A 24582-nucleotide genomic window follows, 5' to 3' on the forward strand; every position below is an offset into this window, starting at 1 on the left:
GCCAAGTCTGCTTGAAAACGTTGCAATTCAAAGCAGGTAATATTTTTAAAACATTTGTCTTATATTTATTTTAAGGTAGAACTGACAGGAGAGAGGGAGGATTTTGCTTAAGGACACAGCATCAAAATAAAGTTTTGCTCTCAGTTACAGAAAGATATACTAGGAAGATATGGAGCACAGAAACCTTTCCAGCCTTGGATATATTCTATAAACTAAAGCCTTCACCTCTAGATCTTAAAACATTATGGCAAATTCATTCCTCGTATCTATGACAGAGGTGCTCACATGGTGCTTCATTTGAATAATATCTTGTCCTTCTTCAGAAAAATTATTATCCAGGCTCTGTCCAACAGGGGCCAGAGGTTGGGCAGAACTGACAGCGGCTGTTTTGAGCATGGAGCATCACAAATCATCTCTAACTGTGCTGGGAACACAGTGAGTGGCAAGAGCCTCCTCAATTTGCTCTGAAATGTTTTAAAACACAGAAACCTGATGGTTCCCAGACTTCATTCTCTCTACCTATCTGCATTCCCCCCCTGCTTGACATTAAATGGTGTTGATGTCAAAGTGCTCTGTGTTTCAGGAGTTATTCTTAAGTATTCCAACTTCAACACAGACAGGAACTCACTGGTAACACAGATCTCCGATTTCCTTCTTATTTTTATGCTCAGAGCCATTAGCTCTGTGCCTTGTACTTGTGGCATGCTTGTGAGAGTAAGTTTAAATGCCTGCAGCAAGGCCTCAGAGTAGAATCAGAGGTCTTGGTGAAGTCACAGTGCAATAATAAAAAGCTACAGGCATGAAAACAGCTGTAGCCAATATTAAAAACTCAGCCATCAATTATTGATGAAATATGCTCCTTGTGCTTGCAGAAGAATCCTTTTTAGGATCTTATTATTTAGATTTCTTAGTAAGGTGTTGTCAAATAAATACAGCTTCCTGCAGTTTGAATACCTTAGAAGCTTACCAGAAACCTTAGGTTGTTTAATGTTTGGGTATTCTTTCAGCTTATCTGAACTCACTGACTCAAATAATCTGCTGCTAAAACCAAAGCTGGGAATACAGGACCATATTCACAGAATCAACAAATCTGAGAATGGCATGGCAGGGACACCTTCCTCTATCCCAGGTTGCTCCAAGGCCCATCCAACCTGACCTTGGACACTGCCAGAGATGGGGCAGCCACAGCTTCTCTGGGCAATCTCTGTCTAACCACTCTCACAGTCAAGAGTTTCTTCATAATATCCAATCTAAATATACCCTGCCTCAGCTTAAAGCCATTCCCTCTTGTCCTGTCACTCCAGACCCTTACCCAAAGTCCCTCTCCAGCTCTCTCAGTGCCCCTTTAGGCACTGGAAGGTCCTGGAAGCTCTTCCAGAGCCTTCTCTTCCCCACACTTGCTTAAAAAGATAGTCTCACAAACTGGTATAGATGTCCAAACCTACAAGTTGTAAAAAAAAGAAAAAAAAAAAATACAAAACTGTGGATTAATCTGGGCCAGATGCTGCATTAGTCCAATTAAATATCAGTGATTTCCCCTTTTCTCTGCACAGCAGCACAACTACAGGCCTAAGCCGCTCCTCAAGCGGTTTCACACTTGGAGACTCCAAAAGGCACAAGGCTCAGGGAGCTGGTGATCCTTTAAAGATGCTCACTGAATGTGTTGCCAGTGAAAAAGGCAGAGCAAGCGCTTGGAACATGCTCTGCATGCCAGGGATCTCTGCCATGATGCAAAACAGTCCTTCAGCTACTCCCACCCAACAGCTTCCCACCCCCTTATTCCATTGCTTCCTTGGCTTCTGGCATAATCTGTGTTAGTCACCAGGGTGCTACAGCTTGTACCACAGCCAGGCATTCCAGTGGCCAAGCGTTCCCAGAGTTGCCTGTGAAGGATGCTAAAGGAAGATCTGGCCTAGCATTTTAAATTTTACACCAAAAAATCCATTAAAACTGCAACAGGATTCCAAAAAGGAAATGAGCTGCCATTGATTAAGTTGGTTGAAGCAAAGAAAGAAATAGTCCTTTCTTTTAAACAAAGCAAAACAAAAAGACACTGTAGAAAACATGTCCATACTAGTACAAATTTCAATTGGGGTCAAATCACTACTGTTGGAGAAAACAGACATGTACCAAAAAAATCTTTATTCAATATCAGTGCATTATAAACTAAGCAGATGTACGACAGAGGGGTCATTTTGGCAAAATAATTATAATAAATTTATGCTAAAGAGAGGGTATTTTGAATTTTCTCCTGTTTAATTTGTGTGCATAAGGGATATAAAGTCACTTTAATGTTACTGCACAGGACAAGGAACCACAGTAAGGAAGCATTTGTATTACAACATGATACACGGTTTCTTAAGAGAACCTCAGGCAAAGATAATTAGAATAAAGGATGTTTGTGACAATTTCTAATAAGATTAATATAATCTCCTGATAAAATTCTTCACAAGGGGCCTCAGCCTTGGTGGTATGACTCATTGCTTCAGTATTATCCACATTTTAGAGGTGTCTTATCTGCCAATATATGGATTTTAATATAGAATTAATTGTGGCTAGAAGATTTTACATAGCATATTTATGAAGCTCCTATTCCTGGATATACATTTATGACTTCAGGGGTGAGGCTCCTGCAATTCCTCCACCACTTATTGTCAAGTTTAAATTGGCTCCTGAAGCTTCCACGGGGAGAGAGCTTCTGTGCTCAAGTGGTGTCCTACAGACACGGTGTCAGATCACACAGGTTAATGAGACAGGCAGCCAGAACTGAGAATAAAGGCAGAGCAAACAGGTTCACAAACCCTCACTGAGCTTTGTGCCGTCACACACAGGCTGCTCCTGGGCCCCTCCCTGCTCCCCAGCTCCAACACACTGGGCACTGCAGTCAGAGACTTCATCTGAACACACACACCAGGCAGCAGGAAAAACTTCCACATTTGATCACAGAAATCAACCCCAAAACACTCCCATTCAGTGCAGAAGTTCTGAGCATTCTGAAGAGATCAGATGAACTCAGCTCCCACACCTCCTTTCCATCCATGGTCTGGTTCCCTTTGCCACCTCCACCACCCTTTCCCACGTCTGCCAGACTTCTGTTTGTTTTTTAAGCAATGTGAGATTTTGGGGAAAGATTAGTTGTACCTCCAAACAAAACCTAACCCAAATAATTATGCTAAATGCCCAAATACTGCCTTTCATGCCCTAATTGCAGTAATCAACCCAACAGTTTAATGTTACCCAGCACACATTTCTGCACCATGGTCCGCAAGCAAGTTTTGTGAGTCTTACAAAGGCACTAACTTAAAAATGGAGAAATTCAAGTGTCTGTAACAAACACACCAGCACTTCAGGGTCTATCTATGAGAGATTGAAAGCCTAGGAAAAAAGGGATATCCAGGCAAAGGAAGCTCTTGCTAAGAGGGTCAATGCTGAGTGGTTGGTTCCCACAGTAACACTTGTGCCATGCAAGGCACAATTTCAGTTCAGACAACACACAAATCCCCATAAAATAAAACATGGAAATTAATCTCTCTCATCAAAGCCTGATCTGAGAAATCCCACTTTGACAGGAAGTAAATAAAAATCTAACCCCTCCCCCCAAAAACCCTACAGAGCCAAAGTGAGGGAGGGAAACAGTCCAGTTTCAGTTTTGAAGTAGCTGGGAAAAGAAAGGTGTCCCAAAAAGTGAATGAAATTGCTGCAGAGAAACAGTAGACTCCTCTCCTCCTACTTTACATTGCTGGCCCACAGTGTGGAGCCCCTGAGGTGTTTTCCTGGGGTATCCCAACCAAGTTACTCTCTCTAGCCAGGCAGCAAACTGAGCACAGTGGTTTAGCAAAGAGGGTCTCAGGTCACCACTGAGTGCATCCTGAGGGGAAAATGCAGAGCCAGCTATCAGCCCTTCTCTGAGGGTGATCACCACAGAGTTCTGACAAATAACGCTTTGGAGATGGTGTGGGATGGCCCTGCTTTGGACAATCCTAATCCACACACCTGAGACACAGAGCTGTACCTCCTCACCCTACAACATGTGGGGCAGAGGCTCCCCAGGCAGCTTTGAATAGACAGAGACTGCCTGGAAAAAGTGGTGGGAAGAAGGAGATTCTCCCTGGAGAAAGGGAAATTGGGTTCAGGAATAGAGCCGGAAGAAAAGGGAAAGACAAGGGAGGGAGCATACAGTGCAGAGAAAGGCATCTGAGAGGTGCAGGCATTGAAGCAAATGGGAAGGGAGATTCTTTGAGGACAGTTTCCAGCCAGAAAGTCAGTGATTGATGGAAAACAAGTCTGAATTCAAGGAACCAGATGCAATAGTGCAGTGGACAAAGGTAGTTGCTCATACTGGGGGTTTTTTATGACTATCCTATTTCCTCAAGACATTTTTGCATTTTAGTTCAGAAATATTATGGCACACGTCCTAATGAATCTTGACTTTTACAGTTATTTTGATCTCCTTATAAAAGATTACTGTAGAGAAAAGTCATGTCTTTTCTGTATTGAAACCCTGGATAACTTTTTTCAGCCATGGTAAAATGCTGCTTATCAGGGCTTTACTTGCTCAGAAAAAGGCTGTGGTGCCGTTTTACTGCTTCTGGTTTCAGATGCAGCTCAGGCACAGCCACTTTGGTTATCTCTGGGTCACGTTCTGTGGCACGAGATAGATACTATCTCAAAAAACAACACAAGCAATACAGAGGCCTGGACCCATCTGAATAGTCTGAGATGAAGATCCATGAGAATTTTGAAACCATTGACTCTTTTGTGCCATGGATGCCCTCGGCCAGCTCCAGCTTTCTCTTGCAGAAATGTGTGATAAAGGCTAAAGCTGTTTGACAACATTTCCTCCATCCAGGCTACTGGAAAAGCTTCTTGATGGCATCACAGTGGGGAATTATAAGATGCCTACCCAATGAGGTTAATGTAAATAACACCGCTTCCTCCTGAACACAAAATGCTGAGCAGGGAGGAATAAAAACCTGACTCATAAAATAATCAGTCCTCAAGTATTTCTTTAAGCAAGAACACAGTTTTCAAAAACTTTACTGCAAGCCTAAAATCCCACAGCTTTGGAAGGAGTGAGAAGAATGTGAAAGCAGAAAATAAAAGAACAAGGTGCTCTGCATGATTGAATTAATAATGTAGAAAAGACCTCCTGAGTAAGAAACACCAATCCTGAAAGGAAAAATAAAATATCACTGCAATCTAAAACACTTCATCAATAATAAATGCAATTCACTCTGAATGAGCTCTGTTAGCTCATTTTTTTCCTGTAGAAGTGCTGTAAGTGCAGCTTACCTCCTACAAGCAGCTTTTGCCACACACAAGAGAGAGATTCTGCTGCTCAGATCCAACAATCTGAGGAGGAGCCTCTGCAGCTTCTGCCACCACCTCTAAGCCCCCAAACCAAACAGATGAACATGAATCCTCCCTTGGTAAGAGCCTTCCCCTACCCACATCCTCGCAGCAAGGAATCACATTCCATCCAGCTGGGGAAGCTCCAGAGACGCAATTAAACTTAATGGGAGGTGTGGCTCCCAAATAAATGCATCTCTTAACCAGAGCACGGGGAGGCAAAGGTTGGTGTGCCCTCTGCAGAACATTCCGACATTCCCACATCAGCTGCAGCCTTTCCATTTCTCTCTTCAGGTTTAATTTATGCCCTCGTTTCCTAATGAGCTGCACTAAAACAATAAGCCTTGATGGGGAGGGCATTGGCAGGGGACAGCTTGGTATGCCTATTCTCAGTCAGACTTTTTTGGGAGTAAAACCAGTGTAAATTAACAGGCTTTGGAGCTGCCCTAGCAATTTTCTCTCTCTCTTGTCTTTTTTTTTTTTTTTTTTTTAATTTTCCCCCAAGTTTGAAAGGCATTTGAGAAGGAGATTAAGGAAAAAAAAAAAGTCTTTTAAGGAGTGATTTCTTCACATTTTCATTAAATCAAGGCAATAGTTTCTGAAATGGAGACAAATGCCAATGTTTTACAGTTGTACTTGAGTCTGAAAGCAGCTTTCTGCTCTACCTTTCTGTAGTGAGGGAAAGAACTGAAAGATCCTCGTTCCCGGCTGTGCACACTTCGATGATCTGGGGACATGAGTGAAGCTAATTTATAAATACTCCTAGATTCAGCCTGGCCAATAAAACTTCCAGTGTGAAAACCTTTATCCAGGGAATCAGTTTGTATGTACCATCTTTCTTTCAGACTGAGACTTGAAAATTTCCCATAATCCGCAAAATTTGAATCTGAAAGATGCAACAGTTTCACTGTGAAGGATGGTGACCATGGAGTGCAGCCCTTTCAGGAGGGGAGTTGCAGGTGTTGTGTGTTGGGTTTGTGGTATAATATTGGTAGATTTGACACCTGGAAGAATCAAGAGACAACTAAATATGTATCAGGGTGCTCTTTTTTGCTTTTCATTTTTAAATCTTTTTTGAGTGGTTTTTGTTGACTTGTGCTTTACAGGGAAAAAACCCACCTCAGATAATTTATTTTTTCACAAGATTCTTAGAGGATCCACACAATAAAAATTAGCTGAGGAAATTGATGGTGATAAAGCAGGATGCAGTAACAATATATGTCTCAAAATGCAACCCACCACAGTTCAAAAACTATTTTTACTGATGAAATATCTTTAGAAAATTAACACAGATTACTGGTTTACATGTGAGTATTTATGTGGGTGTAGACTTAGACTAATTCAGTTTTATTTTTCTTACCATCAGCCTGGTGACGGGGGTGCAGTGAGAGTCTCCAGTACCTGTGTCTTATTCAGGGGACACAGTGGCCAGTGGTTTAGGTCTCTTCTAGTCTGAAAATTTCTATAAAACATTTACAGACATCTTTTTTCTTTCATTTTCTTCTTAAATATGCAGAATATATTTACACAAAGTGGGATGGGAAACGCTGCATCTGCCTGGATAAGCACAATATGCTCCTCTGACTGCAGTTTCACCAAGCAAAGTCCTTAGGATGATGGAAAGGGGTGGAGAGAGACATTGAAGATTGATCAAACCCCCATTTTTCCTACATTCTTCCTTAAGTTCTACTAAAATTTAAGTGATAAAGCCTCCATATACCATTACGTCTCTCTTAAATTTAATATCAAATAAGCTGCAATCAAATAAATCAATAAATAAAGACATTTTAACCTATTTCTTCACTTATTTCCAAGGAATCAGGCATAGAACTTCAAGATGACTATACCTTGACCATGTCCTAATTTATTTCAGGACTTGTTTTTGAGGCTTCCTTCCAGAGAGTCTTTTCAGAGATGCCAGTGCAAAATGCTTTTTCTCCTTCTCCTCCCAAAGATCCTAATTTGAAAATTTTCAAGGTACAAAGTGTAATGGCTTTCAAACAAATGCTGACACAGGGATATGGACTGTAACTCCCTTTTCATGATTCTTCTAACAGTAAAGAAATTTTTAAAGGATTGATTTGTGCAAGAAATCAAATCCCAGCCCTAGAATTTTAGTGGGTGAAACAGTGATCCAGGTCCCCTTCCATTATGAGATGCTTCCAGCTTCTTCATGCTGAAGTGATGAAAGTTTACTAATAAAAGAGAAAGAATAGGTAGAAATGGATCAATCAAAGCAGGAAAGAAATTACAAAAAAATAGAGAAAAGGCAACCTGCAAGATCTTATCCAATACAGTTTTTGTGACTCCAGAAAATACCTATGATTTATGAACTTATATCACTCCTTCCCACAGATACTTCTGTGTTGCTGTTGTAGGTGAAAGAAAAATAAAGATTATTTCTATGAGCAGTAGAAGCACTTGAAGATGCACACACTGAGAAAAGCTAAAATCTCTTCCTGTGGACTGGTGACTCTTGTTCAGTGTACAAAAAATGTGGAAGATACCTGCAGCACACCCTGTGCCCTCAGGCAGGGAACGTTTCCACAAATCCACACGCACCAATCTGTGGTTTAAACTGCTCCCAGAGACAGGGATCTCCCACAGGGTATGTGGGATTTCTGAGCCATCGCTGCCAGTGAATGGAGATCACAAATTTGCTCCCCAAATATAGACAATTGTGTGAGCACCCAAATCAGTTTAGATCAGGGCATTAGGGGAAGCTGGAGGAGCTTTTCTTCCCAGGACAAAGAAATGACTCACTGAAACACCCCAGAGCTGTCTGAGCCCTCAGCTGTGCACTCTGCAGATTTACAGCCCTGTCTGAAGGAACAAATGAACCTCAGATGCACGTGGGCTTCACACACCTCTATGACAAAGTCCGGTGATCTTAATTTATTCCACAATTATGGACCAAATAATGGATCTTCCTTACGGCCTCAGGCGTAGACCAGGGCCTAATTAATAATGAAAATTGTGTATGACAACGAGCAGAGGGTGTCTGGGAGCTCCTGCAGGTTCCAGGCACGGGGCTGTGTAATGCTGAGTGATGCTGGGCAGTGACGCTGCTGGCCTGTGGTTTCACTGAGCCAGGCTGGGCTTCCACTCAGCCAAAAAACCAACCAAAACCAAACATAAAACCACTAAAACCATATATCTGGCTTCATATATATATGTATATATATTTAAATCATAGATTCATTTAGGCTGGAAGAGCCCTCTAAGATCATCAAGTCCAACTGTTCCCCCAGCACAGCCAAGGCCACCACTAAACCATGTTCCCAAGGGCCACATCCACGCATTTTTTGAACACTTCCAGGGATGGTGAGCACACCACTTCCCTGGGCAGCCTGTTCCAATATCTGAAACCCCTTTCTGTGACGATTTTTTCCCTAAAATCCAACCTGGCGCTCCTCTGGCACAACCTGAGGCCGTTCCCTCTCCTCCTGTCCCTGTTCCCTGCGAGCAGAGCCCGACCCCCCCCGGCTGCCCCCTCCTGTCAGGGACTTGTGCAGAGCCACAAGGTCCCCTCTGAGCCTCCTTTGCTCCAGACTGAGGCCCCACAACTCCCTCAGCCTCTCCCGGTGCTCCAGAGCCTTCCCCAGATCTGTTTCCTTCCCTGGACACGCTCCAGCCCACCAATGTCTGTCTTGGAGTGAGGGGCCCAATATATATCTATATATACATAAATATATATACACATATATATATATATTAAAATTCATGCATTGGGATCTTCAGAGATCTTAAAATCTCAGTACATCCCGCCCAGAAGGTGACATTTGTGCAATATTCCAGCTTAATAAAGACAACACCTTCTTCCTGGGGAGTAGATCACTGTTTGTCACATTTTTGGTCATCTCTGTGTATCCTGGAAATTTTTGTGCAGGCACACTCAGAGTACACATAATTAAAATTTGTCACACTTATAGAAAAATATTCAAATATATTATGAGAAATTAAGACTTAAAAATGGATTTTTGTTTTCATTTATCCTCTTGCTTCCTGCTAGCATCCAAATCTTTATTTCAGTGAGGAGACTGAGCCATAAAGATAATTTAATATGACCTCCTCTAAATGCAGGCCAAAGAACCTTTTTTTAAAAATAATTTCTGCATGAAATACTTCAGGAAAAGAAAATAATAGATCAAAACACATCCTTCTAGCAGAGTCATTACCTCTGAATATTCTAGGAGGCTTTAGAAACATTACTTTATCTCTCTTTCTTTGTTGTGTTTAATTTTTAGTGAGCTGGGATAAAGCAGGTAAGTACAAACACTTCACATTCTGCAGCGATTCCACTCTTTTCAAGCCCATTATTATGCAGGAGTTACCAAACAACACCGGAACTTTGAAATTTTGCCCAAAGGGAGAGGATAAGATTGGTAACAGCTACTCACCTATCACACCTCACCTAACATTATCAAAAGAAGGAAACAGTCCTCAAGTAATTAAATATTTATTCCTTTAAAGGTATAACTAGAGCACGAAAATACATTTCTACCTCCCACAGCTTTTATCAAGCTGTCAAGTTCTCCATAACTTGGTGTTAACTGAGTCATAAAGGGAAAAATATCTAAAGCAGGAGAAATGTGTGAACCCTTGCTTGAGGATGCACTTGGTCATTCAGTGAGAAATGGGAAAAACTCCTGGTTATTCCTGATCTCTGCAGGTGCAGCTCAGCAGCAAGATCAGGCTGTGCTCAGCTTCCAAAGAGGTGCCTGAATTCCCTGCTGAGATGACATGGGACAACGTGTCTGCCCTTGGACAGAGCTTCAGCCCTGACCTTTCACTTCTGGGCAAACTCCTGATGAAGTTTCAACCAAGAAAATTTATCCTTTTTGTCTCTTCCAGCTTCCTTCCTTCTCCACACACATATTCATCATCTTACAAATTAACTGAACAGCCCAGTCTGGTCTGAGGGGTTGTTTGACAGTGTATTTATAAAAGAGTGAAAGGAAATTGCCTTATTTCCATTACAAGCCTGTAAGTCAGATTCATACCAGGGGGTTCATTTAAAAAACCCAAACATACTAAACTTTTGCTTGAAAATTCGACTGAAATCGGCATTTTTATATGAAGAAATGTCATTTTAAGCCCATAAATAATCCATCTTCTGTCTTAAATTCCACACCTTGGTGCACCTCTTTTTAAGGTGTAAAAGAACTGATCAGCATTTCACACTCTGAGGGCACTGTAGCAGGAGAATACTGGATCAAAATGAATCTTGGCAGATGCTTTATCCCCTGCTCCCTTATTGTCAAAGCACTTGTTCAACTTTAAACATATGAAAACAATCATTCCTATGGAGCCAAGCACCTAAACTCATCTGTGAGTTTAATAATGAGATTGAGATCACTGGGGACTAAGGATCAAAAAGTGCTACTATGTCTGAGTAATGTACTGTTATTTTTCTCCACTCCAAACCTCTATTCCTTTGTAGTAATGTCCTGCTCAGTAGCTCCTTGACTACTGGCTCCTTGACCTAAAATACATATTCAGCTATTTTCACTTTCAGATTCTTAATAAATAAACAAGTAAGGGGAAAAAAAAATAATCTCAGGAAAATTATTTTGAAAGTTATCTACAGGCTTTCTGTTTTCTCTGACTTCTTAATTCAGGAACTGTCTCCTTGCTGAAGATGTGTATTATAAATTGAAATACTTTCACGGCCATTTTCCCATAGTTCACTAAAACGGGAAAGCCAAACTCCTCTCTAGCCTTGTTCTCATGGCCACAGGAGAAAAGCTACAGGCATTTCTGACTGATTTGGTAACTTGGGTGTCTAATTCTCACAGAGAAAATACAATGCCTGACATATGAATAACAAGAAGAGTGACCAAAAAATTTAAAACCACACTGGAAACTGTCCCCAGCTCAGTGAGGCCTCTCTGACCCTCATGTTGGTCTTCAAAAAAGTCATTTACTGTATATTTACCTGCTGGAAGCAAAATATTTAAAAATAACTAAATTCTGTCATTAAGAAATATATAAATGTATTCACTTCTCTTGCATCATAGGTACAACTTGAACATTTCCCAGGTTGTAGGTACACAGGAAGATGTGTGATACCCACACATTTTGGTTGAGAACCAAGGTGATAGTCATGAGAAAGAGGTGCAGATTTCTGAGCCAAGGTGTGGAGTTCCCTTTTTTCAGTGGAGGACTGGCTCTAGAGAACATTTACGAAATCCACATTCTTTTTTTATGCCTACACTTGACTATTACACTCAAAATTCTTCTAGATCTGTAAGATTTGCAAGATTTCAAGATGGAAAGTCTGTGGGATGAATTCTTAAATGAGGCAGTTAATGGAATTATCACTGTGGCGACATTGTGAATATGGATTCCACAATTTACTTAAGAAAAATTTTTACTCTGTCACCCCACATTTTTGAGTTCTAAGGGCCAGTGATTACTTTTTGCTTCTTTAGTAATTTCATAGAATCACAGAATGGTTTGGGTTGAAAGGGACCTTAAAAACCACCTGGTTCAAAACTGTCAGTGCCTTACCTGATTTAGTCTCTCCTTACATGACAGGAATTCCAGACTTTGTAACACTACTCACGTTTCCACGAACTTTTCCATCCCTTGTTTCAGATGAGTTGATAAAAACTGCATGAGCAATTCAAACACATGCACCCAGTATTTTCCTCTATCAAACCTGTCCTCATCCTGTTGGCTTTGCTGCACGACCTGGGCACTGAACTGGCACATCCTGGTAGGTTCTTGGTTCGTTTTTTCGTGTGCATCACTTTATCATTTATCAATACAGAGTTTTATTGCGTGACCATAAAGATATTCAGAGCACAGATGGACAAAAGGCAAATAATCCACCCAAAGGTAGGACTCTAATGGCCATGTACTAAGTTGCCCAAAATCACTCTGGGTTTTTCCCTCACTGCCTGATTTTCCTGGAGCACTCAAAGACACAGTCACTATTCTGAGTGAGTGACTGATACCAGACTCCTTTCACTATGATCTTTATCCATGGAGACTCCAGCACTGGAGACTCTACACGTTCACAGATGACATTTGTCTACGTGCTTTCCTCTAAACTTTTCCATGTCTGAGATGCTTTTTAGAGCAACAACATAATTTTAAAGCAACCACTGAGTTAATCCATCAGAGTTTTAGAGGAAAACACTTCTGAAGAAGAGCTATTACTTTTATTCATGGCAAAAGGCCTATTTTCCTTTTTCATGCAACACGGGGGGACATTTTTACTTGTCTGTTACTTGCTATTTTTATCTTTAGACTCTGTACCTTTCTTTTGTCTCTGTAATCTCGTTTGTAAAGATCCCAATTACTTTTACGGGGTTAATTGTTACCACAAGCAATGTCAGTCTATGTCAGACTCCAAGGATTTATAGGGAAGGCTCTGCAAGGACTTCCCCACATCTCATGTATTTTGGTCATGTCTACACTCTGCAGTTCTGATTGGGGAACTGCTTTTATTACACAGTACAACTAAACAAAGCAAAAATAGTAATTTCCTAAAAGGCCTCTGAGAGTACATTTCTTTACATAGACTGTGTAGGAGGGTAATAGAACAAAATTTGGTACTTTGCTATTCTGAGGAATAATCAGCGTATCTGAGACAACATCCAAACATCTCTCAAAAACTCTGCATGGGCTACACTTGTCACTATTGGTGTTGAGACTCAGTGTTTATAAGTGTTTCAAGTCCCCTGTGAGGCCATAAGAGTTCCCTTAACTTGACAGTATTTAATTATAAGGACAAGGAATCAATGCTCATTGTTTTGCTTTTATATATACCAAGACTTTTTGATAATGATAACACGGGCTCCGTAGTTGAGCCATCTGTTGGGGTTTAAAAGGAATAAAAGGAGATATTTGTGCAGTAGACCTTATACAGGTCTGTAAAGGGTGGCACAATAGATAATTTCCAAGGTTCCGAAGTGCCAACCTTGCAAGTTTACAAATTGAATTATCTTTATGATTGTTCTGAGGTGTTGTATTTAAACAAATAATTTCATCCCACATGACACATATGTCTCATAGGTATTGAGAGTTAAATCTGTCTCAGATTTAAGCTCTGGTTTTGACTCACTGACCATGTTTGGCTTATTCTGGTTATTAAAAAAAAAGAGAAAATTCACAAAAAAAAATCAAAATAAGAAGACAAAAAAAGTAAGCACGAGGCAGAATTACTAACTCTATACACCAACTATGACACGGGAGATATCTGCATTAAAGGAGATGAGCCAGACTGAGGATTCCAAGGTTAAATGAGTTTATTGAGTTAGTGGTTACAATGGTATGTCAGATACCTGTAATCCAAGCTACACCTACATATTTGCCTCTAAATTCTCACACTGTCAGTTTCCGTGTCTCTAAACATTCCACCACCAGGTCTTCTATTACTAATATTATAATAATAATCAGAATAATAATCATAATATAAAAGGCAATGTCAATCACCATATTGTGCTTCATACTCCACCATAAGGAATTCAATTGGCAAAAGTAAACCTCTGGTCATTTTAATGGGATTAATTGAAATGTGAGCAATCATAACATACTACTAGAATATAAAGAACAAAATCTGGTTTAAAAGAAGCATTTTTAAGATGAATTAGTTTGAATCTGTTTTAAAAATTCACATACTATAATGAAGATGACTTAAAAGTTATATCATTTAATTATTGGGCCACACATTGAAGCATATTGGCTAGTACATTTTTGCACTGCAACAGAAGCAATACAAGCTTTATGGTCTACCATTACAATTCCATTTTTTTTTTTTTCACTTAATATACCTGCCAACCTAATGTTTCTTGCATGCATAAAAATTTTGGGGTTTAGACTTGAATTTATCATTTATTCCACACGTATACCCCCATGATGCAAATTCTTTGGCCAATTTAATGCTATAGTTTAGTTTAAAAAGGAAGCTTGGAGTTAAGTCCACTTAACATCAGAAGGCAATGTCCCAAATTTTGGGCACTGCAGAGAGTTACTTACTGGACTAGAGTCTCAGGTCGCATGCAAATTGTCACTTTGTCCCCCCACCCCATGCCAGACGCACACAAGTCGGCAGGTACGCATACAAAAAAGAATATAAAACCCTCCTGGTAAAGCTCAGTGGTTTAGAATGAATCCATAGCTTTAAATTCACTTAAGGCCTGTACAGGGGAAATATGTTTCTTCTGGGACCCTCTCCTCACTCTTGTCTGATATTCTTCTGGTTTTTCTCTCTTTACTAGAGGTTTCTTCTCGGGGGCCTTCATCTTCCAAGATACAACTGGAGAGTTCACTGCAGCAGTGCCATAGACCTTCTGATATTTAGTAGAAGCCACATATGATGCTTTCACTGTAAGGACCACAGCGTTCATCAGGTTTTTAGCTGCCTGGATGAGAGAAGTGGCACTGTCCAGCTACAAACAGAAAACAAAATGAAATATAGCAAGGTTACTCCAAAACAAAATACAGCAAGGGCATTCCACAGCTGGATCACTGGGCCATTTCCTGACTGAAGCCTGGATCCTCCCAGATCTCATTAAAGGTGGAACAAATCCTCCTCCTCGGGGTACCTTGGAGTATCCAGCACTGGCAACATCATGCACTGATCAGTACCTCACATTACTTTATTTAATAAGTTAAAGGAAAAACTTGTGTTGTCTGTGGGTTGTTTTTTTGTTTGTTTGTGGGCTTTTTTTGGTTGTTGATTCCTTTTTTACAGTTTAGGAAGTTGTCTGTTTTCTCACAAAAAACCCTTTACTTCTCACTTAAACCTTTAAAAATTTACTGTTACATGTCAGAAACTGCAAAACAGGTCAACAGGGATTTTTCCCAAGTGTTCCAGTTTGCTCTAATTATTCCTGTTAAGCCCAGGATAACACCCCCAATGATGTCTACGGGAACAGTGTGAGGCCAGCGCTGAGCTTGTTAGAGAATCCCATCTGAAAAGATGAAAGGAGGTTCTGAAACCCCTACAGAAATGAAAAGATGAGACAGTTAACTGCAGGTTTTGGCAGCTCCTGTAATGTGTGAGTTACTTATGGTCTCAAGGAACGTTACTTTGTGGTTACCAGGCTTTTTGTACCTTTGTGCTTCTCCCATGCACGAGTCTGCCTGAGGATCCTGGGTCCTTGGGATGTAAGAGCCCTTAAGGACGTGCTGAACTTCAAAACATTGGGACTTCCACTCATCAAGCTTCCATCGTACACTGAAGTGAAGTTCATACCACTACCCAAAACTTTCAAAAGGATTTCAAGCATATAATGGGGACTTTCCAAGGCAATGTCTCAATGTTCCACGATGTGAATCAGGCACTTGCCAGATCCAAGTGGATATTCTCAAAGTAGCAGGTCCTAAAAATATGCTCCTAAGGACTGTAACAAGCCAGGTTACTACTTATGATGTTCAATTATCCCTTTCCTAAAATACTGAAAGAGTATTATCACTTTTTTTTTGTGATAAAGGCTTTCAGTTATACCATGGAAGCTGCTTCAATTATTTCTGTCTTTCCCAGACAGTAGGAACGATTTGGGATGTAGTATTACTTTAACTCTTTGATTCCACTCCACATGTTCACTAAGTTTTTAGCTATTTTTAATTAGTATAAATGTCCTGTGTCATTCCAAACCTTTCCTGCTCCCTATTTTTGGAGCATATGGCTCTGTAATATAAATGCTAAGCAAGGTAAGCAGGACAATCAGTCATAAGGCAATTACAAAAGCCACACCACACCTCACAACAAGCATTTCAAATCATTAACAGAAGAGTCCAGGGGAAATCTCCTTCAGAAATGTCAGTGACCGATGTGAACAAAAACAGACATTACAAAAAGCCTGTATTTGAAACCACATTATACTTACCTGGAGTTTATTTCCTCTGCTCTGGCCTTAAACTCATTAGAGTTCATTAAATACATAAACAGCTACACAGAGTAAGGTGAAAACCAAAAAAAAGCATTCTCATGATATTCACGTACGTGGTGCCATTCCCTGAAATACACAGTTAATTGCCTGCCCCCAGTAAATATTTTTCCTCGGGACTAATTTGTATTTCTGTTAGTAAAGAAACGAAGTTAAAAGATGGAAAATTACATTACATGGCAGAAACATGACTGTTCAATAGGGAGTAATGAAATATAATCCAGTCTAGTGTTACTCTATAACCACACTACTGCATGATTTATAAGGCAATCTGTATGTTTGTTGGCAAATAACAGATCACACTCTATTAAATTAGGATATTCTAATTTACTACAGAGATCTACAATCAAGCATTATTCATTGTTAAATGATTCTTTCTGAAACACTGGTGGATTGATATTGAATATAAAGTGATACCGTCAAATAGTGTTTACTTCATAATCAGTGTGGATAAACTGACTGGATTAAACCTCTATTGCACATTCCTGAATAAATTCTGGTTGCTGAAGGTTTCCAACAGCTTCACATTTTCCATCATGAAAAGCCTTCTGGTAGCTGTTTTACATATATTAAGGAACAGAATGATTAAAGGAAGCATTTTAACATGAGGGGGCACCTAAATTAGATGCTTAAACCCATACACAGAGTTCAACCTGCACCTCTGAACACAGTAATTAGTAATTTTATGGACTGTATTGATAAGGGCATGCAGAATCTTGCACTTACTCAAGATCAGATGCAGGCTGCAATGACACCTTTTAGAAAACCACGTTACCTATTTTGATGCCATTTCAACTCTCTTCAGTTTCAATATGCTGTTAGAGTAGATAAGAGCTCCCTGTTCTCACCATTATTAATCACATTTTAAGATGCAGATACTCAGTCTTTGACCCTAATATCCATTTATCTTGTATAATACTTCCAAGTCTTGAAATCAGAAAAGAGACATAAAACCCCATTACAGGCTGTGTGTTCTCCAAAATCTGCTGGTGGCCATTCCATGCATCCAATTTGGCTACCTAAGCACTTCCAGTGACTTTCTTATGGCCTCCAGCTCCTTGCTTGTATTATGGCTCAGCAAAGAAGAATTAAACTGAATGAACATCATTCCAATTAACATTTAGATCTTCCTACACCGCCGTGTTGCTCCAGTTTTAAGCTGTTCTTTGTCACACTGGCACAAAGCTGGAATGAGGCAGCAGCAAATCAAGCCCTGAGTGTGTTAATTCCTTAAAAAATCTGGGCACAGAAACATATGCACTTTTCCAAAAAAAAAAAAAAAAAAAAATCATAAGAAGGAAAATTAACATTCCAAATAAAAGCACCACTAGGAAAATTACTGCAGAGTACAGAAGGCAACCTTTACTCCCTGCAACGCCCGCAGAATTACAGATACAACAATGGATTTTGGTCCTAACACTCAACAGAGCCTTTGACTTGCTGCACAAAGTAATGGTGTTCTGCTGCTTAGACCTCTTTAAAAATATGTTTGCTTGCTTTTAGGAAAAAAAAGCCCTCTCAACCATAAAAGATAAACTTAGGTTACTGTCCCACAAAACTCTAAGAACAGTGAAAGCTGAGGAAAATTCAAAATTCATAAAGAACCTAAGAATAAATGCACTGGAGCTGGTCACCTAGAATAATTAAGGTTGGAAAAGATCTGCCAAGAACATAGTTCCAGGGTTTTCTTCCCCCTAGAGAAAATCCTTCAGGTTTTGAGGAGATTTGAGCTGCTTATCAGCTGCGCCGCAATTTTCCCGCGCTATTTGCATAATTTTCCAGAATCTTGAGATAATCAAGGTTTCTTGCTTCTTTTACATGTACACATAATCTAAGTGAAATAACCAGCAATTGCAATAGCAAAATAGCTGAAGAAATGGGAGAGAATAAAGCTGGAAATTTTTCTCCTTACCAATAAAGCAATGAAAAGAGATGTTCTCCCTGCATTGCCACACTGCTGTAACGGGGAAGAATTATGCTTCATATTTTAGAAAGGAGAAAATCTAACTTCCAGAGATGTCTTCATATTTATAATAATAAATATCCATAAAATGTAAGGGAAATTGAGGAAAAAAAAAAATCTGTATTTCCAGTCAGTAAGGCTATAGAATGGGTAGTTTTAGAAGAGCTGGTTGCTTAAGAAAGTTCTATATCATTACTGCTGATTTTAATAAACCTTGAAAAGTGGGTGAAAACATCAAAAGAATTGTAGATAGTTTCTAGTCTTGAAGTATTTGAGCAATGCAAATAAAATGACCTGTGAAATTATAGGCCAGCTCAGCTGACAGCACTCCCAAATTAAATGATGCAATGTCTGTGACAGACTCCATAAATAGAGGAAAGAAATGCAGTTAATGGAAACCAAAGGGCTGTGTGGGTTAAAATATTTTCAAAGTAACCTACATCATATTTTGGTATGATTTAACTTTGAATTGCTTAAAATAATGCTGTGGGTATAATTGGATCTTTGAAAGGTCTTTTGCTTAGTAATACATGACAGTTTGATTAAAAATTCAGTTGACACAAAACTAAGAAGGCACATACACAGAAGGATTCCACATTCTCCAGCAGCTGCTTCCAGAAGTACATACACATACACACAAAATAATCAGTGCTCAACAGTGAATTTCGCAGTGGGGTCTTGGAGAAACCATTTGGAAGCTTCACAATATTAATATTTCTACTAAAAGCTTGGAAAAAGTCACTCATTTGATGAAATTTGCAGATAACAAGGGAAAGTGGCAAGTCATGAAGAGGGCAAGTAACTGATATCTAATTAGCTGCCAGAAGTCACAAATGCAGATTTTATTTTGGGCAGACCTACAGCAGATGATGCCTAATTATCCAATAAAGAACTTTATTCTCTGCAGGATCCCAGGCAATCACTCCTTGAGTTCACAAAAAGGAGGAGACTGATGAAATAGGTTTAATTATCATATTCAGTTTATCATCCATCGAGAGTTATGGGATACTGAGTCCTCTTCTCAATGCATGAACAATACCGAGGAACTGGGAAAGAATTTAAAGAAACTCAGTAACAAAAACCATCTTTTATGGGAAAGATTCAGCCAGCTCTCTTTTTCCCATTTCCAAGTGAATGACTAAAAATGAGTTGACTGAAATCAGCAAGTACATGGTAATAAAGCTGATTATATTTCAGGTTCCACAGGTTAGACAAAGATAAAACAAAACTTAAAGGCTGAGAGGTGAAGCTGGTAATTTTAGTTATTAATTACCTGAAATTATTTATTTAGCAGTTATATGAAATAATCAAAAGAATTCATGAAAGTTTGATTCTATTTCTTGAAATTGTGAAATCAATATTGGATGGTTTTGCTTAATATGTATTAACTATTGGACATTTTTAGTGCACATCAATTCAGGGAGTCTGTGCATCAGTTATGCAGGAAGGCAGCTGAGATCATATCAACAGCCCCTACTGACCTTGAAAAGTATGAACACAAAAAATTAGTATTAGGAGCTATTGATAAATAGAGTTTGGTCTGGTTCATTTTGTACAGATTGGGAAGAGAAAATACTATTTATTTTACACGTTGAAAAGAATCTGTAGGCCCTCAAATACTCTTGGCTAAGACTTGATTTGTACATCTTTAGCAGGTGACTTAGGCACTACCAAGCCCTTAAGGCTTTCTGTGAATTCTGGGTGCATTCCTTGCTTCTCCTCCTTTCCAAACAAAGTCTGCACTTTCCTGGACAGGCACAGTTGCTCTTATCACAACCCAAAAGTCAATCAAGAGTCTCCAGAGAAAATACGGCTACAATTATGCAGTTGTGAACCTGGATGGTAAATCAGGAGTATACATTTCTCAGCTTGTATTCTTATGCAACAGAACATTTTCCTCTCAGCTGTGCTTAACAGTAAATCCATTCCTACGTACACAAGATGTATGCAAGAAAAAGATCTTATTCATAAAATTAAGCCTTACATTTCTGTCGCACATTTCATGCATAAAACATGACCCTGTTAGAGAGAGCCAGTGCAAGAATGGCCTGTTTGCCATTCAGATGCTCTCGTCCCTATGGAAGGAGACATCTGCTGCTTATCAGCACTACTGTGCAATGGGTGAGGGTCTGTTTTAGTCAGTCACTTCAAAATGTTCATAGGGTTCTTGCTAGCTACAGTCCATTGTGAGAAAACTATCCTATATACGTGAAAATCTCTCTCCCTCAAAAAAAAAGTCTTTATCTGGAATGTAATGTGGTCACAATGATGTTAAAAATGGATCTGTAGCCACATAGAGAAAATTGAATTGTACTTGTCCTTTCCTTGCCATTTGTTTTCACATTTGGCTGCAATTAACTTACTCCTTTATACATGATGAATATTTAATTCATTCTGGGGGTAGTTGTGTTTTATAGGTGCCCAATCCATTGAATAACCACCCTCATCTGCATTTTTTCAATTACAGGTAAGAAACCCAAGGGATTCCCAAGCCCATTTGGTTTTATTTAACAAAGGCTGCCACATCCAAGGACAAGAGAAAGCACAGGAATACAGCAAGAACTATGGGTGTCTTCTGTCTTCCATGGACTATTGTCATTTTAAAACACATCACCACCTGCTTTATGCTAATTTGCAAAAGCAGAATCAAATAAAAATACTCCCAGAACTGACATTCCCAATAAAATATAAACAGGCATAATAGAGATGCATTTCTACATTTGCCTTGCTTATTCCAGGTAAATATTCTAGCATTTTAGAAGCAAAAGGATATAAGACAAAATGATATCCTAATTAACTGGCTTTGAGAAGAACACTTAACGTGAAAGCTCGTATTTTAACAACTGAAATGGTGAAATGACAAAAAGACAATTGGAAACACCTGAAAGTTAACTAATTAGCTAATTATTTTTCTGGAAAATAATTATTACTGGTGTCTCTCCAGCCTGCAGGTCCCAAAGGTGGAAAAATACATTTTTGAATTTTTGATATATATTAGGTTTTTTTCTATTCAACAAATGCATTTACAATCAATAAATTATTTCTCCAATACTATTGCTATGAAACAAAAATTACAAATTTTCTTCTAGCTACCAAATATAACATAGGTTATTTCCTCAGTATTTAACACTTAATTAATATCTTGTTGAATTCCTTTCACAAGCCAATGGGAGAAATTATTTTGATCCATAACAAAAATCTCTCAGAAACATTTAATTTTCCTTTTGTGCTCATTATCGGCCATTTCACAGGAGGAAAAAGATGCCAAACCAGTATCACTCACCAGAAACACTGTTAAGGACAAGAAATCCTATACAGCATTGAATTTTTAAAATTCAATTTCTTTAGCAGTCTTTTTCATGCTACAAGCACTGTGTCAGAACTTTCAGAGTCTGTTGTTGAATTAAGGTATTTGACAACAATCTGAATGCCAAAATATCTGGAAAAATTCTACAGGACAAGGAAAAAATCCTCAGGGAATAAAGCTAAAGGTGTTTTGTAGATGGGGACAGGATTTCACTCCCTGAATTTGGTTGTTTATACCACACGGTTTCTTTGCTAAGCTTCAAACACTTTCTACACCAACATGCAACCAAGAAACATGGGAATGAATCTTCTGCCACGGTGGCTCGAGGGTTTTTCCTTCCAAATCTTCCTCATTCTGCACAGAACTAATGCCTGGAGGATGATGCCAATGGTGGAATGTTCTGGACAAAGAGCAAGATTGTCTAATGGCCATCCAAATTCCAACACTACCTGAAGCAAACTCAGCACAACCACATTTATAACTTCAAAACCATTCTGCCCCATGGAATTTGCTCTGAGTTCTTGGATGATTAACAGGAAACAGAATTTTGTATCACTGATTTAAACCTAATATTCAACAAGATAAAATGTCTGCAACAAGATGAAGTCCAAACTCTATCTGAGAGGAGAGTCAAGCTCCAACTGTAACTAAAACTTTTCTATATTGCCAGGAGGCTTACTGAAAATGAGAGTAGGAAGTCTGTCAGAACTCAGTATCAAACCCAATAAAAAAGCAATTTACACTAATTGACACAGGGATTCACATGCCAGAAGTCTACCCAAGACACAGCATTGTCTGAACCTGAGGTCACAGAAAAGCACGGACAGGTCTCTGTCAAAAGCATCAGTACAAAGCTCCATTATCATATCCAATTTCAGCTAAATCTGAAAAAAAAAAAAGGAAATCCAGGATATCTAACTAGTCTGTGCTACTGATCTCCCTGCTCCCAACCCGAGTTGTGACTTGTTTGTAATTTGAAGATTAGAAACATTTCAAAAGCCCAAAATAATCGAGTGCTCTTTCAAGCTGAGTTTTAGAAGCAAATCTTTTGTTCTCTATCTAGAGAACAGGTACAATAACAAGAAAAAACATGTCTTTCTAACACTCTTACCTGAAAGAAGTCCAGGTCATGTCTGGTTGGCTGGAAATTGTACTCAGTGATAAAATGCAGGAGACTTTGGATATGAAAAAAATCAACATAGCACAGTAACACTTTATGCTTTACATGAGGCTGTGTTATCTCCTCCTACTCCTCCTGATTTTGTCACAAAGAAAACAAAATGAAAAGCAGGATAAAGCAGGATTTAAGATGCAATTCTGAGGAATGTGCTATTTCCCCAAATTCTTTTTTAATTTGTACAAGTGTCAAAGAGGTATCTGTATGTGATTTATCTCCACATCTTCAATTGTGAGATCTGCCACTTTTTGAGGCAAATCTACTCCTTCAGCTACTTTCCTATCTCTAAAGTCATGCTTGCTAGGTCAGCACAGGGACACTTTGAAGATAAGTGCTCCACGGGCACAGCTGGCTTTTCTCAGGAAAGGGCTCGGAAACGATGTATCAAACACATCAGAAAATATAAAATAAATAAAATAAAATAAAATAAAATAAAATAAAATAAAATAAAATAAAATCGTGTTGTAGACTGGAAGATTCTATTCCTTGCAACTATTCCTTGCCTCCTAACGTTTGCCTGCTGCTGTTCATGTACATTTTATGTCTTGTAGAAGCAGATAAAGGGTTTGATCATTCAAGATATTGATCATTTCTGAGGTGCTAAAAGGCCTTTTCTTCCTTGGAGCTGAGGGTCTTTCCAGTGTTGCTCAACTCAATCAGTGAAAACACTCCCTTCTCTGTTTGATTCCCTGAGCACTTTCCAAGACTTTACAACACCGTGAATGAAATTTAAAAAAAAGAAAAAAAAATCAAAACTCCACAATAGTCTTCAAGGGAAAGCTGCATTTCAGGCAGGCAGAGCTGGCTCTATCAAATACAAAAAATAATTTCTAATGGAAATTCTATCATTTTATACCAAATAAATTATTCATTATTAATGGTTCTATTTATTTGATCAACTCAGTCAATGGTTAAACAACATTCAGTAAGTAACAGGAGCTCCAGAAGGAATTTTTTCCCATGTCAATTACTGAACAAACAATTGTAATGCATCTGTTCATTACATTTTTAACTTTAGCTAACACTAAATGCCATTAAAAAACATCAAAACAGGTAAAAATTACCTGTTCTTACTCACTGCAAGCAAACGAAACCAGAACAAAACCAGAACAAAACATTTGTAAAGGCTGCTGCAATTCACAGGGAAAGAGCAAGCAAAGATGACAGCAAATTGAGAATAAATTGGAATGAATAAAATCTTGCTCTGAATTCTAAGGGCTCATTTTTATTACTCATGTCTTATTATGCAAATATTCTTTTAGGATGCAAAGAACCTTTTGAGGTCATCTAGTTCAATGCCGTGTTGAAAATTTGAATGACATAAGGCTGTTCTGGATTTTGCTCAAATTCAGAGTATGTCCAAGGATGGATAATCTCCCACATCTCTGGGCTACAGAACTGCACCCTACACCTGAATTTCACTACCCTCCAGTTAAAACTTTTTAACCTTATATTTAATTGGTATTTCCCCATGTGAAAACCCATTTTTACCCCTTTTCCTGTCCCAATGACCATACACCTCTGACAGGTCTGGATCTGGTTCTTCTAAATCCTCCTCATAGGTGGTTGTAGACAACAATATCTCCTCTGAGCCTTCTCTGTATACATGCAAATGTATCTATGACTTCTGTAGATTATGTTGGCAATCTCATTTTCACTGCTACAAGAGCACGTGTCCTACCCAAATGGGAAAAAATATGAGTAATTGTAGAAAAGGAGGAAAAAAATATCAATTTTTGACAATTTCTTAATAGCTTATTGAAATTGTTTAAGTCCAGTACTATTCTCTTCAGAAAATACTTGTGGTTAGGGATTCCCAATTTACATGGAGTCTATTTTCTTTTGCAGTTCAGTACTTTAGGTAGCATTTTCCCTGAGCAAC

The 24582-nt window shown here is 38.9% G+C and overlaps 1 protein-coding gene across 4 annotated transcripts in view; it reads right to left on the reverse strand.

The window, feature by feature from the left end:
- Positions 1–13583: 13583 nt before the first annotated feature.
- CTNNA2 (catenin alpha 2) overlaps positions 13584–24582 on the reverse strand; it is a 463437-nt gene continuing 452438 nt past the window's right edge. For all 4 annotated transcript variants that reach the window (XM_039550337.1, XM_039550338.1, XM_019287148.2 and 1 more), the window contains one exon: positions 13584–14750. In XM_039550337.1, the coding sequence (XP_039406271.1) occupies positions 14463–14750 (288 nt within the window). In that variant the 3' untranslated portion in view covers positions 13584–14462. The remainder of the gene's footprint in view (positions 14751–24582) is intronic.

The sequence above is a fragment of the Corvus cornix genome, chromosome 4 (genome assembly GCF_000738735.6).
Source record: "Corvus cornix cornix isolate S_Up_H32 chromosome 4, ASM73873v5, whole genome shotgun sequence".
In the NCBI taxonomy this organism is placed as follows: Eukaryota; Metazoa; Chordata; class Aves; order Passeriformes; family Corvidae; genus Corvus; species Corvus cornix.